Source organism: Myotis davidii, unplaced genomic scaffold (assembly GCF_000327345.1).
Source record: "Myotis davidii unplaced genomic scaffold, ASM32734v1 scaffold235, whole genome shotgun sequence".
NCBI lineage: Eukaryota > Metazoa > Chordata > Mammalia > Chiroptera > Vespertilionidae > Myotis > Myotis davidii.
The window spans coordinates 3,240,146-3,261,608 of NW_006287462.1; the positions used below are offsets into that span (position 1 = coordinate 3,240,146).

A 21,463-nucleotide genomic window follows, 5' to 3' on the forward strand; every position below is an offset into this window, starting at 1 on the left:
GAAAAACTAATAACTGTATTGCCATTATACTCAATATTCAAATAAAATAGTAAATAAGAATCTTCAAAATGGTACCCCACGCCCCCTTTTGGGGAAAAGATTTGTAAGGCAGACTGTCTGCCCTTGTGTTCCGACAGCATTTAAGAATAGTGCCAGGCACGCAGTCAGCATTCCGCAAATATTTATTGAGGCATGCATAATTAATTATTTGTTATTGGGTTGAAATAAAGATTCAATACCCATTGCCTTGCATAAGGGAGTGAATTAGAAGGAAGCAAAAGAGATGCGGTAGTAGACAGATGCAGACAAATGAGTCCTTTGCTTAAAAGAACCCTTCCCAGGGGTGCCCCACGCAGCAAACCCCACTGCGATCACTGCAGGAGGATGGCTCCCCTCCAGAGGCCACGGGAAAACCAAATGTTTCATATGTGTGCGTGCATTTTCACTAAGGGTTGTACTCTCACACACTTACTCAGTTACCTTTATTTTTGCTCGTAGGCAACTGCTATTTAGAAAATATATCTGAGGCATTGGAATTTGACATGGGCACATCCAGGACCCTGAGACCTAAACATGAGTGTGTGCGCTGCAGGAAAGAGTCTGAGGCGGTCGGGGTGAAAAGGAGGGGTGGCAGCCGCCTGCAGCCTGCATTTGCTTTCACCTGCTGCACTGGGCTAATGGGTTTTGTGCTGATGACTTCCCGCGGGGCTTCTGCCCAAAGCTTCCGCGCTGGCTGCATTAGCAACGTTTAGGAAATTGGTGCTCTGGCATCCGGGTGCCCTCTCTAACACCCTCACTTACCCTGATGTGTGAATCTACTGCCATCATGAATATTTAAACATATTCTAAAGGGCATGGTGGTTCCTCTGCTGGCTCTCCCTCCAGAGCAAGAGTTGGCCCCGCAGAATGAAAAATTAAAAGCCTTATACTGTGCGGTCGTACTTCAGAGGGCGAGAACCATGCCCTTTGGCCAGCTGGGGAATGGAAATCAATGTTCAGACTCACAGAGGATGCCTGGCCATCTGTGCAAATAATTTTTAAGTGTTTACAAAGGATCCTTTCAAAGAGGGGAGCTGAAGACAATGGGCAGGGAGGACAGCAGTTCAGGGAGGACACCAGACCTCACACACCCACTCGTCTCCCTCGAGGGATGGGCAGCTCCCTCCCTGGTGCCCCCACTGACACTCCACTGGCACTGTCATGGTGTTATAGGTTATCGTGGGCTCCCTCTCCTAGACTGCAAGATCTCTGAGAAGAAAATTGTGTTTTGTGCATTTTTGCAACTCCAGTACAATAACCCAAGTGTGTGTGTGTGTGTGTGTGTGTGTGTGTGTGTATGTGTATGTATATATATCTGTATATATATATAATATTTATTTATTTACATGTGTATATATGTGTATATGTCTGTGTATATAAAATGTCTTGATCATCACTGTAAATACTTTTAACTTTCAAGTCAATCTTATAAGGTAGATGCTTTTAGTCCCCATTTGAAAGATACCAACCATTTAGAGCTGAGGCATAGAAAACTTAAATTGCCCAAGGTCACATAATTACTAAGTAAGGAGCTGATATTTGAATCTAGTGTTGACACCAAAGTGTGTTTGTAAGTGCTGTCACCCAGGAGCCTCTGACACCATTCATTCAACACCTGCAATGCCCTTCATGTTCGTCACCTCATTTACCGCACATCAATCACAGTAGAAGTGTGGGTCTCACTTTAAAATTTGAAAAAACTGAGGCCGAGGGAGCTTAAGTAATGGGCGCAAAGTTGCACAGTTAATAGGCAATTCATTCAACCCCGAATTACCTCCCACGCCAGGACTCACCCGGTCCCGGGAGAACTGGGGACACGTGTACATAAATGTTATTAAGGAGAAGAAAGGATGACAGTTATGCTGACCTATTTCTTTTTTCAGGTTCAGTCATTTTTAGCATCATTTGATGGAGAGAAACTGGAACTCTTAAAAAATGACCTAATTTCCATTAAAGACATCTTTGCAGCCAAAGAGTTAGAGAATGAAGAGAATCAGGAAGAACAAGGTAAGGGAAAATAACAAGTTAATAGCAGGATGGGCTGTTGGTATAATCCTTATGACACTGCTATTAATAAGCACATCCCTTTGAGCAGGGTAGAATTATTTAATCCAGGGCTCCTCCATCCCACTTCCAAAACACTCCAAGGAGCTGGTCCCATCGATCTATAGTCCTCTCTTTTTGCTAGGTGGGAACTCCTGACTGGCGCATCTTTATTTCTCCAGCACAGTCCCTGGCACATCACAGGCACACAATGAATGGGTGTGGTCAAGTGAACTAGGAGGGCAAAGCACTGAACAGGGCCCTGAGGGCGAGAGTGTACGCTCCGATGGCTAATGTTTTATCTGCAGGTGGAAGCTGTTGAATGTGACTGATATTGATGATGGGCAGGTATTTCAATGGATTTCTTTTCATAGTTTGCCTCTCCCTTTTAATGTATATGTGTAGATGTTAGGATGTATTTGTTAGTGGCCTACAGTCCAGCGAAAGGTACAGTTTATACAAAGGCCCACACTGGAGTGTTGTGTGTCAGGTTGTCAATCGCTGAACTGAGCCAGGTGCGCTCTTTGGACACTGACATGACCCCAGGGACAGGAGGACCTATTTTGTGAGAAGCAAGGCTTCCTTGAGAGGATAGAAAACGCTCTCAAAGGTAGACACGCTTAACGATTAGGTTGTCCATTTGGGAGCAGAATATAGTAAAACATTGCTGTGTATATGGACGGGATTTCTTACCGATGTCATCACCAAGCACTACAACCACAGCGTTCATGTAGGCCAGTGGTTCTCAACCTTGGCTGCACATTAGAATCACCTGGGAATCTTTTTAAAATCCTGATTTCTGGGCCTCACCCTCCAGAAATTCTGTTTCTTTGTTATGGGGTGGGGCCACAACATTAGTAACAAAGAAACAGAATTTCCGGAGGGTGAGGCCCAGAAATCAGGATTTTAAAAAGATTCCCAGGTGATTCTAATGTGCAGCCAAGGTTGAGAACCACTGGTGTAGGTTATGCTGAAAAGGTCGAGCAGCCATGGACAAGACAGGGCCGGCTTCTAGGACCTTCTGAAGGGTCCCATTGGACATATGTTCACCATTTACATGCTATATGGCCTCGAACAAGCTACGTAACCTTTCGGAAACTCAGTGTCCCACCTGCAAAATGGAGACAATGACACATATTTCCAAGGGCTATTGTGAAGATCAAATTAGATAATATATGTAAAAACATATATGACAGTGCCTGGCACACAGAACCGCTCAAAAATGCTAGCTGTGAGTATGATTTAAAGTGCTAACACAATGCCAGGAAAATAATAAAGGTGCAATAGGTGTAACTCTTATTTACGGTTGCCCTTGGTGTCACCCACACGCGGAGTATGGTAACGTGCATTCATTCCGCCAAGTCTCGGAAGTGCTTTGTGCCTAGGTGTGTCACGGACCTTTAATCAGAGCTTGAACACCAGCACCCCAACGCTTCAGCCTCGGGGCTCAGAGCAAAATTATTCTAAGCTTTTGCAAACTGTCATTTAAACACCATCTCCTGCATTAGCCCCACGTAGTGACCTGACATGCCTCCAGTTTAATGAGCTTCATGCTCATTGCATCCAAATAGAAGAATCAATTATACTAAAGTCTAGAGAGAGGCCTATTGCAAAGAGACTGTTGGAAAGTTATGTGTTTGAGCATTTGTGTGTTTCTCTAAAGTCACAGAGGGTGACGGCCTTGTCTTGGGGTTAATAACGAAGAAGCGAAGACTGCAGTTAGTATTCTGGACTCAGGATGAGCTAGTGTAACAGTCACCATAAAGAGCCAGGCTATTCTCTTCCATTTCTTTTTTTTTAATATTTTAAAATATTTTTATTGGTTTCAGAGAGGAAGGGAGAGGTATAGAAACATCAATGGTGAGAGAGAATCATCCGTGGGCTGCCTCCTGCACGCCCCCTACTGGGGATCAAGCCCCCAACCCAGGCATGTGCCCTCGAATTGAACATGAACTCTTGATTCGTAGGTTGATGCTCAACCACTGAACCACTCTGGCCAGACTCTCTTCAGTTTCTTGATGCCTGAGGTAGACTTTGTTCCTATTAGGGGTTCATTCAGAAAAGATAAAAAAGATATCCCAAATTCCCTGTAACATCGGAGAAATATTGTTGCCCGTGCAAGATAAGGCAGTTATTGCTTTCTCAACTAGTGCTATTTCTTGGAGAGGAAACTTGATTCAATATTGTTAAATAGAAAACAGTGTGTCCCAGTCCCATGTAGAGCTTCAGTAAATTGAGATATTTTTTAATACGACAAAAAATATTAAAGTTCTAAATAGCATGCTTAAAAAATGTCTCTCCTTAAGTCACAGAACCCTGTAATCTCCTGTTTAGTATGTCCATTTTACCAAAGGGCATCTCCAGGTTATCAAACCACACTTAATTTTAATTAATTTAATATAGAAATGTCATTCGAACACTTGAAAAAGAACCAGGAGGGAAGAATAGCAGGGTTGTCATTAAATCCATCTTATTATGATGGAGTATTACAACTTATGGTGGGGGGCGGGGGTGCGGCGAGCAGACAATCCAAGAGCAAAACTTGAGAAGAAACTAGAACATTTTCATCAAATCCGTTCTTGGAACCACTTCCTAACACTTAAATAATTTATTTGATAGTCTCCAGATACGCTGTCATTGTTAGATGAATTTAATACCAGGCTCCCTTGCATTGACTCATGTTAGCTTATGATCTGCCTGTTTGTTTCTCCAGCAGAATACAATTTTATCACACCGCCATAGATCTCTAATTGAGTTTACCACTGTTGTGAAGAGATTTTAAAAGCCTATTTTCTATTTTCATTGCCTTGGTAAAGGTCTTTTCACCATATATACAGACCAAGAGTTGCAGTAATAAGTATCCTTTGTTGCAACGCTTTTTTATCATCTGTTTTTGTCCACTTCCATTTTCCCCTGTGATTTTTTCCTAACATATTTGGCAGCAGCATTGGTGGATGTTCCTGTTTTACAGAATAAATGCACATTTAAAAGCAGGGCTGCACCAAGGACTTGTCTTCTACATTAATGTTGATCACTCCCAAATATTTTTAATCTCCTTATGTTATATCTTTGTAGCACATAACAATATAGCTACACAAAGCTTCAGAGTTTATAAAATGCTTTTGCACCTGTTATAGTATCTGGTCCTTGCGACGCTATGTAAGAGAAGATGTGTAGTTTTATTCTCCCAAATTTGCAGAGGAGGGTTTGGAAGCTAAGAAGCCCTTTGACGGGCCACACGTCACAGACCCACCAGGTGCTGGGGCCAGGGTAGAACCATACCTTCCAGTCTCAGTGCAGGGCTCCTCCTGCCCTGTTACTCTGCCTCCTGCAGAACGAGACGAACGGGCAGTTTGGAGATGAGACCTGGTTGGTGCTCAGCTGTGCCCTGTCCCTCTTAGCCTGCCTACCTAGAGAGGATGAAACCAGACCTCCGCCCAGTGGAGAGGGAATCTCAGCTTTTAATGAAATATCTTTCTCTCCCTCCATGTTTCTTTCTCCCTCTCCTTTCCCTCCTTTCACCCACCCCCAAACTCTCCTTTGTGCATGTGTAATCCCTTCTCATTCTTTTTTTTTTAATCCTCACCAGAGGATATTTTTTATTGCTTTTTGTGGATATAATGGAAGTTGGGGAGGGAGGGAGTAAGGAAGGGAGAGAGAGAGAGAGAGAACCATTGATGTGAGAGAGATACATCAATTGGTTGCCTCCTGACCAGGGAATGAACCTGCAACCCAGGTACATGTCCTTGACAGGGAATCAAACCCGAGACCCTCTAACCACTGCGCACCCCAGCCAGGGCTGCCTTCTCACTCTTGAAGACTCAGATCAGACATCACCTCCTCCATCGAGACCACTTTGGCTTGCTCAGCACCATGGCTCTGTGGACATGAAAAGGCTCTGTGTGTCATCAGACTTGCAATGCTAGGCATAATCGTACTCTAAGTCATAAATACAGTGTTGGAGCAGGCCACTTGGGCCTGAGAAAGGTCATTCATTTGTTCATAGTCATTCTTTCAGCAAATAGCTACTGACCACCCATAGCTGCAAATGAGACGGATAGGTCCCTCCCACCGTCCCCTTTCAGCCCGGGGGCACCCCAGTGAGTGCTGTGAGACTCTGGCAGCCCCCGCCCAGCAGCAGCCTGCTGCCCACTGCCATGTCATAAGTGGGCGACACTCATCTTTGCTGGCAGCTGGTGGGCAGGTTGTGGAGGGCGGGGGAGGGGGGACGGAGCTGCCACATTCAAAAAGATGAAAAATAAGTCACGCTTCTTACTTGTGTCATTTTCTAGTTCTAGGCTCGGAGGAAAAGGGAGAAGAATTTGCGAGGATGCTTACAGAGCTTCTTTTTGAATTGCATGTTGCGGCCACGCCTGACAAACTCAATAAGGTCAGCACCATCTGTCTGAGTTTTTGTCTTTCAGAAGAAGGTCCCAGTTATCAAATTCCAGAGCTCCACCTGAAATAGAAAAAACCCACGCCCCATATGACACATGGGTGGAGGGAGGTCTGAGGTCGGAAATTAAGATTCAGTGCGGCTACATAATGAAATGCAATGGGAGAGCATATGCAGGACCTGCGTTTTAGATGCAGCATCAGTAGTAATTACCTTATGACCTTGAACAAGTCACTTCTCAAAATAGAATTGCGTGTCGGAGCAGAGGTTACCTTCAGCATAGGGCAGAGATGAGGGTTCCAGAATCACCAAGGGGCTGTTTCAAACACCATCTCCCCTCCCCCACTAGAGTGGCAGGCCAGAATTAGGCAGAGAGAAGCACATCAGCCAGGGGGCCCATGCCCACTCCCGCCTGGAATGCTGGTGCCACGTCCTGTCTAAGGATGTTTAAGCTGCTACAGTCAGCGTTCCCCTCATCGTGCAAGGCCTTGCTGCAGAGTTTCTTAACGAGGGCACTGATCATTAATTACTTAAAACTGTGTCGTCTTCCCTACTGTCTCCCTTTTTGTTTTCCTGTTCTCCTTAGCCCCCAGTAGTTGCCACAGGCCCTCCTTTATCCAGGAGGGTGAGGAAAGAGCAGCATGAGGCAGTGAGGGGGAGAGTGAAGGTGGTTTCTTTATCTCTGAGAGAGGTCACCGATTCTGGCAGGTCAGTGACTTGAGCACAATGGGAAATTGCCTCATTCATCTCAGAGTAGCTCCTGCCACTGGCTGGAGAGTGTGGGGTCTCCAGGGCCTCCCGGTTCCTGTAGTTACATAGTCAGGTAAACCTGGGAACCTGACAGAGGACACACCAAGGATAGTGTTATTGGGTTTTGTCTCCCCAAATCTTCTTACCAATAACTCGCCATTCAACACTCTGACATATTAAACTTTGACATGGACGCTTTAGGATGAGAAGTAGTTTAGCCTAAGCTCAGATACAACTTGCACTTAAGCAAACAGCTTAAACTTTAACGGTAAAAGCTCCCTTTCTAAATGCAAGGACTAACAGAGGGAAGGTGGTTGATGCTTGTTCAATTTAACCATCATTTCTTAGGCACTCCTGTGAAATTCAGCTAGTCACAGCGCGATGCCAGGTCTTTCCAGCAGCCCTTCCCTCCTCCCCCAGAGGTCAGGAGGCCTCGCACAGCTAGAGCAGAGCCATCTTTCATCTCCCCAGTGCGATGCATTATCAGGTTCATGAGACATAGCAGACGAGGACATTTGCTTTAGCAAAGACCCTGGCTAAATGTCTAACCTATATATTTAAAAAGTCCTGTGATTCTTTTATTGTTGGTCACGAAAAGTGAAAAATATACTATCACTGAGTACCATTTTAGAGCGCATTTAAAACATCCTTAACCCTCAGTGGATATCAGTCATTGAAGTTGGTATAATAGCCATAAATTAAGTAAGTCATCCAGAAATCCAGATAGGAAATTCCCATTTTTATAAAATGTAAGTTCCCAGAATGACCAATTTTAGGGAGAAAAATGGAATTTTCCTCTATATTTGAGCAGAAATATAGCTCAGTGTGCAGCAGTCATAGTGCAGGCTGCATGGAGCCCTGTGAAAACAGAACATTGATGAAGAACATACTTGTCACAGTGGCAGGTACTCAGAACCTGTCACAGTTACCCTTCTGAGTAGAAAATGATACCGCACTAAGGTACCAATAATGAGATCAAAAGTTATATGTTGAATCCTTTGGTAGGCCAATTTTCGTTTGTCTGTTTGTTTTCAGCCTACATTGGAAATTTGCCCTCAAATATGACAATAAATCTCTCTATTGCTAAATAAATACATACATACATAAATAAAACATCTTTCACCCTGTACAGGGCTCTCCATGCTTTCTTTCTATTCTGTCCCCTTTTCCTATGTTATAGTCACCCAAAAGCAACAACAAGGTGTTTGTAAGGAACGTAAGGAATTGCGCCATCCTTGTTTAAATGTACAGAGAAGCAGCCTTGAAGGTTTAGGGCAAATTGATCCTAGTCTGGAGAATGGAATATCATAGTCTCCTATTTACACAATAAATGTCTCGCTTTGGCTGGGGCCTTCGCAGGCCATGAAGAAAGCTCACGACTGGGTGGAAGATGACCAAACCGTGGTGCCGGTAGACGTGGCAGAAGAGACAGAGGAGAACACTAAGAAGGAAGAAAAGGAAGAGGAACCTGAAAGCCCTGAAGAGGGCGAAAAGCAAGAAAGGAGAACTAAGACAGTTGAGGTAAATTTATTTTAGATTGTCCGCGTAAAAAGCAGTAATATTATGCTAATTTTATTGTCGGCCTAATTTTAAGTGAGAAAAAGCCATTTCACTTTTATTATAGAAATATGAGTATTAGTATAATAAACACCGAAATTTCTCAACTCCAAGATAATTCCTGACTTAGCATAGGCATTGTACTTTTCTCCATAGCTCTACAATTATAATTTACAGGGGGTGCAGTGGGGGAGGGAATGATCTTTAAGGACATAGTTGATTTAGCTTGAGAGTGAAATTCCATCTTGTATGCAAATCTGTAACCATAAAATACCTTTATGCCCCATAACTAATGAGGTAATTGAAGCTTTTTCCAAAAAAAAATTTTTATTGGCACAGTTTTTATTCTGTAGTTTAATAAATATAGATGTGTATAATTTATATCCTGCCTATGTTTAAAAATGAGTTCATGATCACTTCATCTTACATTGGATTTGAATTTTAGAAAAAGTAATTTTTAAAATTAGATCACGCTGAGAAAAATGTCCATTGAGGTCTATTCATTTACTGCCCTTTGACAAGCCTTCTTGAGTGCCTGCCTGTAGAGTACCCAACATTGGAGGGACGGAGCTGTGACTAAGACTTGCCAAGTCCATCGGAACTGGACAGCACTTCCATTTTAGGGCAGATTTCCACTCAGAAAAGTCTTAGACATGCCCATTAATCTTTGGGTAAACTGTTTCCGTTCATATTTGGGTTCTTTTTAAAAAAATTATATGTGCATATATATTTTTTAATATTGCAGTGTATATTTTTTTAAAAGCATCTGCTCAGTTTTTATTTTCTTACTTGCATTCAATTATTTCAGGAAGTATACATGCTGTCCATTGAAAGTCTGGCAGAAGTCACAGCACGCTGTATCGAGCAGCTTCACAAAGTAGCAGAATTAATTCTTCATGGACAAGAAGAGGAGAAATCAGCTCAGGACCAAGCAAAAGTGCTGATAAAGTAAATGTTATTTTAAACGCTTATTTTTCCAATTTTATATACATGTGCCATTCAAACACACACACACACACACACACACACACACACACCCTAGGTACTAAAGATTACTATTTCAAGTCAGCTAATTCCAGTTTTTATGGTCATCTTAAGGAATAAGAACTCTCTTAAGCAGTGAACCATGTCAGCAAGGATATAATAGTTAACTAGATATTTCAGGAATTATTTATGAAGAGATTTAAGAGAAGACACCTTAAATAATTCAGAGCTAAGTAAGTACTAGTATTTATTTTAATAGATCCAAGTCTTAGAAATACGAACCTTTAAGGGTAATTACACAACATACCACATAGATATTGAGAGGACACCTTAATGTGACTTCTGAGCAAGCTTCATAAAAATATGCACACACATCCACTGTTCCTAGGGACTTATGCCAGCTCTTCGTATTTTGAATTCTGGCAATGGCAGTTGCTAATGTAAGCCAGTTCACTGGACTGCATGCATGCGTATATGTGCTGTTATATGTTATGTTCTTCAAAAAATAGAAGTTACTATCAGTTCATCTAGTGAAATAAAAATGTATATATGTAACTCTGCATATAATAAAATAATTGGTATGGAGTGTTCATTAATATAGTTGGTATGGAGTGGAAAAATAAGATATTAACTTTTATGCACATGACTCTGTGTTGTGTTCTAGAAAATTAGCACAAGTCCAAAGACAACTTCATTATTATACAGACACAGAAGACAAAATAAGAGCCTCCAAAAAATAGGTGCACATACACACTTATCTCACCTCATTCACCTCGCTAGCTGACTAGTCTTTGCTTATTCCTGCATTTGGCATTGTAGGTCGGGGAACAAATTTTCCAACAAGTCAATATTAGTGGCATTTTTCCTCATTTGTAAAGTTTTGTCATCTAGTCTAGATTTTCATATTTAAACACATGAAAATCCAAACTATTATAAGAACTGTATAATCCTGTCCTTCATATGCCTAGAAAAGAATATTACTCCAATGTGTGGAAGGAAGAGGAAATGGCAAAATAGGAGAAGTTAACATTGATGAAAACACCTAAGGACTATTGCATATTTGCTGCACTGACTTGGAAGAGGAGGGCTGACTCTGAGATGTCCCTGAGTATGCGTAGCAGGACCTTACTCTTAGCTTCTTTCTGATTCCCAGTCCTGCTGGTCCCATCCTTACCAAGCTCACAGCAAAGGATAATCAGACCTCACATTTGTGTGTATAATAAGTGCCTCTCTAGCCACCTACCAAGAACACAGACAGAATGGCTCTGGGCCATCTCCTAGCTTTACTCCTGACCCTTTTGGAAGAGCAGTTTTGTGTAGAGGGATGGATGAATGTTGCTCAATAAACCTGAATACATAGCTTAGACAAGGACCCCTACTTCTCAACACAAAGCTTACTTCCTTCTATTCAATGCACTAGATCTTTTCTGAGCTTTGAGTTATTGTTTTTCTAATAGGATTTTAATCACGATTCATAAAGGTCACATATGTTATTTTTTAAAAATCAGACAATACCGACATTGTTAGGTAATTAGACTGTTTTCCGTTTTTGTCATCATCTGTAATGTTCTGACGCATTCCTTTAGTTAAATATGTGTGCCCATCTCGTGTTACTTTCTTGGGGTAAAGTCTTAGGAGTGGAATGGCTGGAATAAACTTGGAGTTATGATGTAAGTCTTAAAAACATCTACAGAATCATCTGAGACACCTGAGTTTGAATCCCTTACTACTGCTTGTCCTGAGCAAGTTCCTTACCCTTCTTAAACATCAGTTTCTTCATCTATAAAATGGGAATAATAATGTAGCCAATCAGGTCACTATGAGGGTTAAATGAGATTATTTATACAAAGGCACTTAACTTAGTACCTCAATGAATGTTCATTATTATTTTTAAATGACCAAAAAGCTGGAGAAACTTGGTAAGAGTGTTAAATGCCTCTACATGTGGGGCGAGATGTATTCTTCTGCATGTGGTTTTGATTCATGTGGCCTGAATGGATTAGATGATTATTCTTAATTAGCATGCAAAGAAACCCAGGACTAGATTCAACAGTGCCTGTGAATCATGGAAGATTATTGAGAAAAACATTTCTACAGAGCATCTTCAAACTTGTGTGCCATTCTTTTAAGTGGAATATGGTATTAAGATCAGTAATTGTCTTGATGGTTAAATTATTTTGCTTTATTAAAAAAATCCTCAAACCACTTTTTTTTTTTAAAATTTCAGATTAACTACTGCAATGTGCAATGAAGTGGCCTCCTTATCAAAGAAGTTTACAAATTCCTTGACCACAGTTGGGGTAAGATTGTGATGCTGATTCTTTTTTCCCCTCTTTAAGGGAGAGGGTGCTATGAGGAAGAGTGGAGGATTCAGGGCCTCCTGTGATGGCTCCACACACAGAAGCTCTGCCGGGACGTTTACCAAAACTAGGCCACGAGCACCTTCTCTAACAGGCAGCCCAGGGCCCTCCTCGGACTGAGGTTTAGCCCTGACACTGCCTCCTCAGATTTTGAGACGTTGGGTGGGCTTTCAAACTGCTCTGAGCCTCATTATCTTTTTTAAAAATATATTTTTATTGATTTCAGAGGGGAAGGGAGAGGCAAAGAGAGAGAGAAACATCAATAATGAGAGAGAATCACTGATCAGCTGCCTCCTGCACGCCCCCTACTGGAGGTCGAGCCCAAAACCCGGGCATGTGCCCTTGACTGGACTTGAACCTGGGACCCTTCAGTTCACAGGCTGACACTCTATCCACTGAGCCAAACCAGCGAGGGCTGGGTCTCATTTTCTTTATCTGTTTTTTTAAAAGATGTCAAGCAAACCTTCCTTCCGTTACTTAATATCTGAAGTATGTAATTCAAGAATAATTAACTGAATATTTTCATTCACTGTTGCCTTCAGAGCCTATTGATAAGCACCCAAAATGAAAAGTTTCCTTGCTTATTGCTACACTTCAACTTTAACCAAAAGAAAAACATTTACCAATTTGGCATGTGTTTCTCTTCTGAAGGTAACAACTTTGAAAGGCTTGCATTCGTTTGAAGGTATAGCTTCTGGTTATTTTCTTTTTTCAAAATAGTTTTATTGATTTCAGAGAGGAAAGGAGAGAGATAAAAACATCAATGATGAGAAAGAATCATCGATTGGCTGCCTCCTGCACAGCCAGCCCCCACTGAGGATCGAGCCTGCAACCCCCGCATTTACGCTGACCGGGAATCGAACCATGACCACCTGGTTCATAGGTCAATGCTCAACCTCTGAGCCATGCCAGCCAGGCTGGTTCTTTTCTTTAGAAATTAGTCATGGCCCTAACCGGTTTGGCTCAGTGGATAGAGCGTTGGCCTGCGGACTGAAGGGTCCCAGGTTCGATTCCGGCTAAGGGTATATACCTTGGTTTTCGGGTACATCCTCAGTAGGTGGTGTGCAGGAGGCAGCTGATCGATGTTTCTCTCTCATCGATGTTTCTACCTCTCTATCCCTCTCCCATCCTCTCTGTGAAAAATCAATAAAATATATTTTTTCAAAAAAAGAAAGAAATTAGTCACGGTATGTAACCCCACCTTAGTGGGACCAGAGAAGACATGTGGAAAATTCTTATTTTCAGTCTTTGTACTTCCTCTTTTAAAGCCCTGGATGCAAAGGTGGATGATTCTTTCCATGAGAAACAACAGATTTTACTTCTTAGGGCTATAACAGGTACCACAAACTGGGTGGCTTAACAACAGAAGTGGATTGTCTCATGGTGCTGGAGGCCAGAAGTCCGAGATCAAGGCCATGCTTGCTCGGAACACCTTGCCTCCTCCAGCTTCTGGGAGCCACAGGCATTCTTTGGCTTGTGGCAGCATAGCTCTACCTATTTCTTTGTCTTCACATTGTCCTCCCTCGGTGAATGGCTTTGTCTAAACCTCCTCTTCTTATAAGGACACTAGTCATACTGGATGAAGGAAGGACCTCATCGTAACTGATGACATCTGCAGTGACCTGATCTCCAAACAAGGTCACATTCTGATGGACTGGAGCAGTGGTTCTCAACCTTCTGGCCCTTTAAATACAGTTCCTCATGTTGTGACCCAACCATGAAATTATTTTCGTTGCTACTTCATAACTGTAATGTTGCTACTGTTATGAATCGTAACGTAAATATCTGATATGCAGGATGGTCTTAGGCGACCCCTGTGAAAGGGTAGTTCGACTTCCAAAGGGGTCACGACCCACAGGTTGAGAACCGCTGGACTGGAGATTTAGGACTGTAACATCTTAGGAAGGGACACAATTCAATTCTTAATGGGAAGTAACAGAAACAAGCTCTAAATAAGTTAGACAGAAAGGAACTTTATTAGAGGCAGTGAAGAAATGTGAACAGCTTTGGGGGCCCAGTACCAGAGCTCACATATCCTCTCTCTGAAGTGTTGCCACAATGGGACTCAACTACCGCAGTTCCCAGTTCTCTCCCTTTAAATTCTGGGTTCCCGGGGGAGAAGGTTTGATAGGCTCACCAGCCTGAGTCAGATACGCATCTTGGAACCACCAGTAGTGACTGGGGACAGTCATAGCCTGCGTGTAGACCTACCTGGCTGCTAGGGAGCACCTCCCTCCCCCCAACCCCAGGCCAATGGCAGTTCTCAACACGGTGGAAATGACTGTGGACCTGTCAGGAGACGCGTGTCACCCACACTTCTGTAAGTGATTCAGTTAATAACGCTATACACCACTTATTGGTCCAGCTGTCAAGGAATCTGGTTTGCTTCTCCTAGTTTGTGAGACATCAACTTTTATATTTGTCTCATTTTAGGCCATCAGCAATAGAGCTTCACTGAACACAGGCAGAGTGAAGGGGGAGGTGGAAGTTCATTGATATGATAGGCTCGATAAGATGCATGTATGTGCTCAGTGTTTCTCAGTTAGCTGACACCCATGGACTTCGGTGTAACTGCTAAGTTTACAGAGAGATGGAAGGCCCTAAACTGGATGGGTTAGCCTCAGTGGCTCAGCTTCCCAAAGCTCTACTGTACCCTCTTCTCACTCCCCACAGTTTACTAGGTGAGACACTGAGCCCCAAAGAAGTGCACTGACTCACCCAAGCCTTGCAATTGGTCCCTCAACTTACAGTTGTCTGCTCCTCAGACACATCAGACAGACAGACAGCTGATTCTCTGTGGTTATCTAGTGATGAGGATATATATATATATATATGCCTGCATGGATGTGTGTTGTATGTTTTCTACAGTTCATGGTAAACATTAGTTGATTTGCTTTAGTGGGTACTATTCACAGTAGTTTCCCGTTCCTTTTAACACAGTATATTCCAGCCCAGTGCTTCTCAAGCCTGAATGTGCAAGCAGCTCACCTGGCGATCTTGTTAGAATGCAGATTCCGATTCAGGGGGTCTGGCATGAAGACTGAGGCTCTGCATTTCTAACAGCTCCCGGGTGATGACAAGGTTCCTGACCCACCGTAGAGCTCAGCAGACAGGTGTTGTACTTGAGCTCACATCCGTACGTAAAGTTGACCCTTGAAAACATAGGTTTGAACTGCGTAGGTCTACTAATGAAGATTGTTTCTCAATAAATATTATAAATGTATTTTTTATGATTTTCTTAATGATACTTTCTCTTCTTTGTATATAATACATATGCAAATATGTGTTAATTGACTCTTTTGTTATCAGTAAGGCTTCTTGTCAACAGTAGGCTATTACTAGTTAAGTTTTGGGGGCATCAAAAGTTATCCACAGATTTTTGACCATGCAGGGTCTTGGTGCCCCTAACCCCAAGTTGTTCAAGGGTCAACTGTACATACACAAATGTGTACAAATGATTGTGTGCACAGAATCAGGAACACATAGTTATTAATTGGGAGAAAGAAAAAGCTAAGTCTAAATAGAGCTCGCTGAAATGCCATCTCGCCACAAAATCCGTCTTATCTGATACTGTGATGAATCATCCACATCAAGCATTGTTTCTGTTCTCCAAAACAGCCATTATTCATAACTTGAAGTTAATGAGAGTATATTGCTCTCCAGACTCTATTAAAATTGCTTGCACATCTCATTGATTCTGAAAATCAATGTCATTTTGATTATATTTTAGAGATTTATTGATAATCAAGTAAACATGAAAGCAAATACCATAATGGATTTTCTGGTTACTTACTAAAATGACTGGGCTTCTAAAGGTTTTTTTCCCCCCACCAAGACTTCATTATGGTTTCCCAGTAGAGTAATGTTAATGAAAGTGGGCTGCTCTGGGACAATGTATTTCATTTATATTCTCCTGTTTACCATAAAGTCTTCTGGGTACAGTAAGGAAAAGCAGTCTATTAAAATTGCCCCCTCTCTTTCCAGTCCCTTTAATTGTTTATTGCCTAAGAGTAGATTGAACATGTTAGACAGAGAAGACTGTTGATGGATAGACCAACAGTGGAGATCATGATAACGATGCTGGCACTAGCTCTAATTTTTTGAATACCTGCTTTATATCAGGCTCTGTATTCTGTGCCTTACAGAATATTCATGTTTTGCAAAATAGGATCTGCAGACCTGTTTGCAAGTTATAGTTAAGATTGTTTTAATTTTGCTGCTAATCTGAAAGACACACTCAATAACCAGATACCCAAGTTTTGCACTGAAAGAAAGGAAGAGAGAGAGAGAGAGAGAGAGATTGAAAAATTTTAATTGAAAAGAACTGATCTCATGGGAAGAAAATTAGTATAATAAAAAATTTAATATAAAAAAAAAAGAAAGGAAGGAAGGAAGGGAAAGGAAGAAAAGAAAAGAGAAAAGAGACTAATGACCAGGGTTGGGACTAAGATAGGCAAGTAAGATTCTTAACTCACTTGAAAATTTTCAGGGGACTCCCTCCAAAAAAGACACAGAAGCAACTTCAATCATCTAGACAAATATTTTAATGCAACATTTTCTTAAAAAATCAAAATGAATAGAAAACAATTTTAAGTAAAGACAGGCTCCAGCCCTGCACCGCTACACCCAGCCTCACTCCCCTCACTAATCCCAGACCTGCTACAAGTCTTCAACAGTTAACACAGGTCTGCATTTCGGTTTCTAGCTGTGTGACCTCACACAAGTTACTCAACCTTCCTGATTGCCATTTCATCTCAAATGAGGATTGTCATGGCACCTACCTAGGGTTTCTGTCAGAACTCAATGAGGTCATCCAGGGGAAGCAGCAAAGAAGAAACCTGGTCTAGAATAAGCTTTCCACCGCTCCTCTCCTTCCTCCCTGAGAGATCCCTCAACGAAGCCGGTGTCTGACATTTTATGTGGCACGCCTGGCAGTATGAGCGCCTAATCTGTCTGTTTCCTTCTTTTCATTCCATAGAGCGACAAGAAGGCCGAGGTCCTTAACCCCATGATCAATAGTGTATTGTTAGAGGTAAGTGGCCCCGGAGGGAAAGTGCTTCTGAATCAAAGCAAATGTTAGCGCTACATTTTTTTCCCCAAGCAGCAAATGTTACTGCAATTCCAAATCTTATCTTCAACAGTCTTCTTTTGAGTACATTTGTGGAGCTCAGCCAGCTGTAAACCCGAGGGTGAAGCAGCAATACATGATTCTCAAGAATTCCTGATTATGAAGAGAAATGCACAGCTTGCACGTTAGTCCTGCTGCTGTGTCCTCCGGCTGAAGCAGCTTTCTGTGGCCCAGTTTGACTCCAGATATGACTCCGTGGTTATTGGCTGCAGGGAGGGATTCTTGCTCAATGGCGATTTTCATAAAAATGGGCACCACCCTTCATTCATAATAATCTTTGGTTTATTGGGTCTGAGCTCCAGACGGGTAAAATGGCACGTAGACAATTTAGCTTCTGCCTGGTCAGTGACCCAGAGGTGCCTTCCTCTGCAGCCACTCGCTCCGTGGCCCGTCCATGCACCAGGACGCTGTCGCAGAGACAGGAAGCTGCCCTGGCACCTCTGTGTCTTTGCCAGACACCGGGACATACGAGAGGCTCGGGAACATTCTTGCATCATAAGGCGCTGTGTTCTACCTGTGGTTGTGGGGGAGAACCTTCCCTTAGGGGCTACACACTAAGAAACAGACACATCTATAGCCACAGGCACCGCGCTGAAGCCATAAGGTGCTATCAAGTTACTTTTAAACATGGGCAATGCATATACCGTCGTTTTTTGCAGGTGTCAATTGCAAATTTTGGAAATTACAGAACTTCAAAGAAGGGAGGGCTACCTATATATGTATAGCAATATTTTTAGGAGTCATGCCTTACTATTCAGGAAAACAACCAAAGTGCCAAATAAAAGTACCAATGTGGTGGCACCGAGTGTCGTTGTATAAGACACAGCCACACGTGGGATGGAGTCAAGGGACAAGGAGTGTAGCAGCAGGTTTAGGGGGAGCGGGGGGCGGGGGGGAGGGAGGGACAAACACAGTTAAGAAGAAACCCAAGCTATCAGAGGTAGAATGTGGAACAGGGAAATCTCTCCCTGGCCACCCAGAGGGCATTAGCAGAGTAATTGACCATGTCAGTCATGGAGACTATGAGGTCAAATATTTATTCATTCTCCCAGAGGGAGTTTTCTCATGTTTTCGTCATCTGACACTTGAAATGGCCTCTCCCTCTGATGCTGTATGTATGGCAGAGAACGTGGCAGCAACATCAAACACCAAACCAGGTAGAAGGTACCGGCGTGCATGGGAGGATGCTAGCATTCAAAGTTTGCCACGAATAATGGCACACTATTTCCAGTTAGCTTTACGCAGGCCATTCTTGTTTATGCATCTGCAGGTTGGGCAAACTGGATCCCCTGCCTGCTGTGAATTTATGTTATCTCAGGACAGTGGGGTCGATCGGGAAGAGGATAGTTAAGACTGGACATGGGTCATGAATATACGCACATTGATGTGCCCTCAAAATCTATGGGAATGGCTTTTCTCATTCTGAGTGAATTCTTCTCTCTGTTAGTATAGATCAGTGGTCGGCAAACCGTGGCTTACGAGCCACATGCGGCTTTTTGGCCCCTTGAGTGTGGCTCTTCTACAAAATACCACGTGTGGGCGCGCACGTACAGTGCGATTGAAACTTCGTGGCCCATGCGCAGAAGTCGGTTTTCGGCCTGGGCGAGTCTATTTTGGAGAAGGGGTATTAGAAGAAATAGGGGTACATTCGCTAAGGTCGACCCCTCAGATTGAGGACGTTTTTAGCAAAGGCCAGCTTAGGAGTACCCTAATTAAGTTAATAACAGTATACCTACCTATATAGTTTAAGTTTAAAAAATTTGGCTCTCAAAAAAAATTTCAATCGTTGTACTGTTGATATTGGCTCTGTTGACTAATGAGTTTGCCGACCACTGGTATAGATCATTAAGAGACGGATGCACTCCATCCCAAGGAATGTGTTTACGTTTGATTTAAGCACCAATGTCATAAGAAAAATATGATATAATATGACGGAGTTTGATGAGAGGGAACATTATCAAGTTGGAAGGATTGTCAGGATTGACCTAAGAAAACAACCCTTCCTCCACACGTTTCTCCTCTCTCAGGGCTGCAACAGCACGACGTACATCCAGGATGCCTTCCAGCTGCTGCTGCCCGTTCTGCAGGTTTCCCACATCCAGGCCAGCCCTTCAGAAGCACAGCCATGACCGGAACAGACTCCATCTACTTAAAGGAAGCAGCAGGCCCCGTGGCTCTGATATATTTATCATTGAAGGTGATGTTTTCTATGCATCTGCCCATAGACACCAATTTGAGGACACTACAAGCAAGTTTGCACAGACAGTGTTGAGAATGCAAGTTTAAAGAGTATCCTGTCTCTTAATGTATATGGTTGTTCTTACAAATAAGAGTGTTTTCTTGATGTTAATTTAAACTTACTTAGCTTTGTATTGGTCATGTCCTTCGATCTGAAATTCATTCACAAATACTCATTGCCATTTTCCTGGTCAAGCATCCCATATTTAGAAATTCATGGGCAGACCCTACATGGTTTTTTTTTTTTACTCTAAATTTCCACCTTTAAATTTTCCATTCTTATAGTATTAGTTTAAATCCGTTCTTATACTGAACTTAATTTTATTACATAAATGTCATGGACAAAGATAACACTACTTATATATTTACCTGTAATATTTAAAGGGAAACGTAAGTATCTCTTTAGAGCCACTCATTCTTGAAACAAGCATTTATTGAGCTCCTACTGTATGCTCACAATACGGGAACATGATCTCACCCCAATAGAGATAGATTGAAAGAGGGTTTATAATCATTCTTAAACTGCTTTAAAACACTAATAAATTTTCTAAACCTTAAAATATTTGACAGAACAAGGTAAATTCATAGTTTTTATAATGTTCTACCCTTCCATTTATTCTATTTTTCCACTCTTTCTGTACTTTTTTATCCCCAAACTTTGTACATGGGTGAACATATACATGAAAAGGGGTACTCTATAGTCAGTTTTAAACCAAACTGACTTCTTATGACTATATACATGATAGCATAATTACAAAGCTTGGAAGTATTCAATTAGAAAACTAAAGGGATTCCAGCACAGTAGACCCCTAGGACTGCATTTTTAAATCTACTATAGTGGCGTCAGGCTGTTTTATGAATACACAGATCATGTTCACCAGCAGCAAATACTAGCATTGCTTCTAAGGGGCAGGAAACCCTGATGTGTGGGTTGACTAACTGGTATAGTGATCCACGAGAGACTGCACAGAAGACCCCTTAGCTGGGAGAGGCATCACCAATGGGCATTTCTTTTCCTAAATTCCATGTGCTCATTCTGGTTGGGAGTGCTAACAGAAGGCTTCTGTTTTAGACATCCTCACAGGCACTGTCACAAGATGTCTTGCCCAGTGGTTCTCTCCAGGGCAGATAGAGCCTCTTTTTTTGCAAGCGTGAAAAATCCTCCCTTTGCATTTGCTTGTATTCCCCTGATCAAGTAGACTGCCTTTGTTCCATGCAGGCATTGCATTTGTCTATGTTGTGTATTGCATTTGTGTATCTGCTGAAACGGCCAAATAGAAAACATAAAAACAATTTATTTACAATCTGGAAAAGAAATTATTCAAGGCATCCATAAAGATGGTGTTTCTTTTTGGGGTTTTTTTTTTCCTACCGCCTTTTTGATTGGTTGAACGTTTCTGTGATTAAATCTAGAAAACAATTAACTGATGAAAATGTTACATCGACCTCTTCAGAAATTTATACTTTTTATCTAGAGAGCAGAGGAAACGACTTAGATTTACAATTTCTTCACATCAGGTTTTCTTTTTAGCATCAAATAGATTTTATAGACACTAACTGGAACTATAAAAGAAATCATTTCAAAGAAGCTAGTCTTCAAGCCTAACTACACCCATTTGGTGTACAACAAAATTTTAATCATGAACTAAAATAGAAATCTGTAAAAGAATGAGAGATAATTATTCTTTTTATAATGTTTTATTGACTTGGGAGAGAGAGACATGGATTTCATTCCACTTATGAATGGATTCATTGGTTGATTCTTGTATGTACCCTCATCAGGGATTGAACCCACAACCTTAGTGTATCAAATGACACTCTAACACACTTAGCTACCCGGCCAGGGCTGAGAGATAATTATTCTTTTAAAAAGTGGATGACATGCCCTGGCCAGTGTGGTTCAATGGATTGGAGCATTCTCCCATGCGCTGAAGGGTTGTAGGTTCGATTCCGGGTCAGGGCACATAC

General features: G+C 42.0%; 1 protein-coding gene across 1 annotated transcript in view; it reads left to right on the forward strand.

The window, feature by feature from the left end:
• FAM114A1 (family with sequence similarity 114 member A1) overlaps positions 1–21,161 on the forward strand; it is a 51,431-nt gene extending 30,270 nt beyond the window's left edge. Inside the window, exons 7-13 of the mRNA XM_006759284.2 lie at positions 1,923–2,046; positions 6,375–6,472; positions 8,588–8,749; positions 9,594–9,733; positions 11,997–12,069; positions 17,108–17,161; positions 19,285–21,161. Coding sequence (XP_006759347.1) covers positions 1,923–2,046; positions 6,375–6,472; positions 8,588–8,749; positions 9,594–9,733; positions 11,997–12,069; positions 17,108–17,161; positions 19,285–19,386 — 753 coding nt within the window. The 3' untranslated portion in view covers positions 19,387–21,161. The remainder of the gene's footprint in view (positions 1–1,922; positions 2,047–6,374; positions 6,473–8,587; positions 8,750–9,593; positions 9,734–11,996; positions 12,070–17,107; positions 17,162–19,284) is intronic.
• The last annotated feature ends 302 nt before the right edge of the window (positions 21,162–21,463 follow it).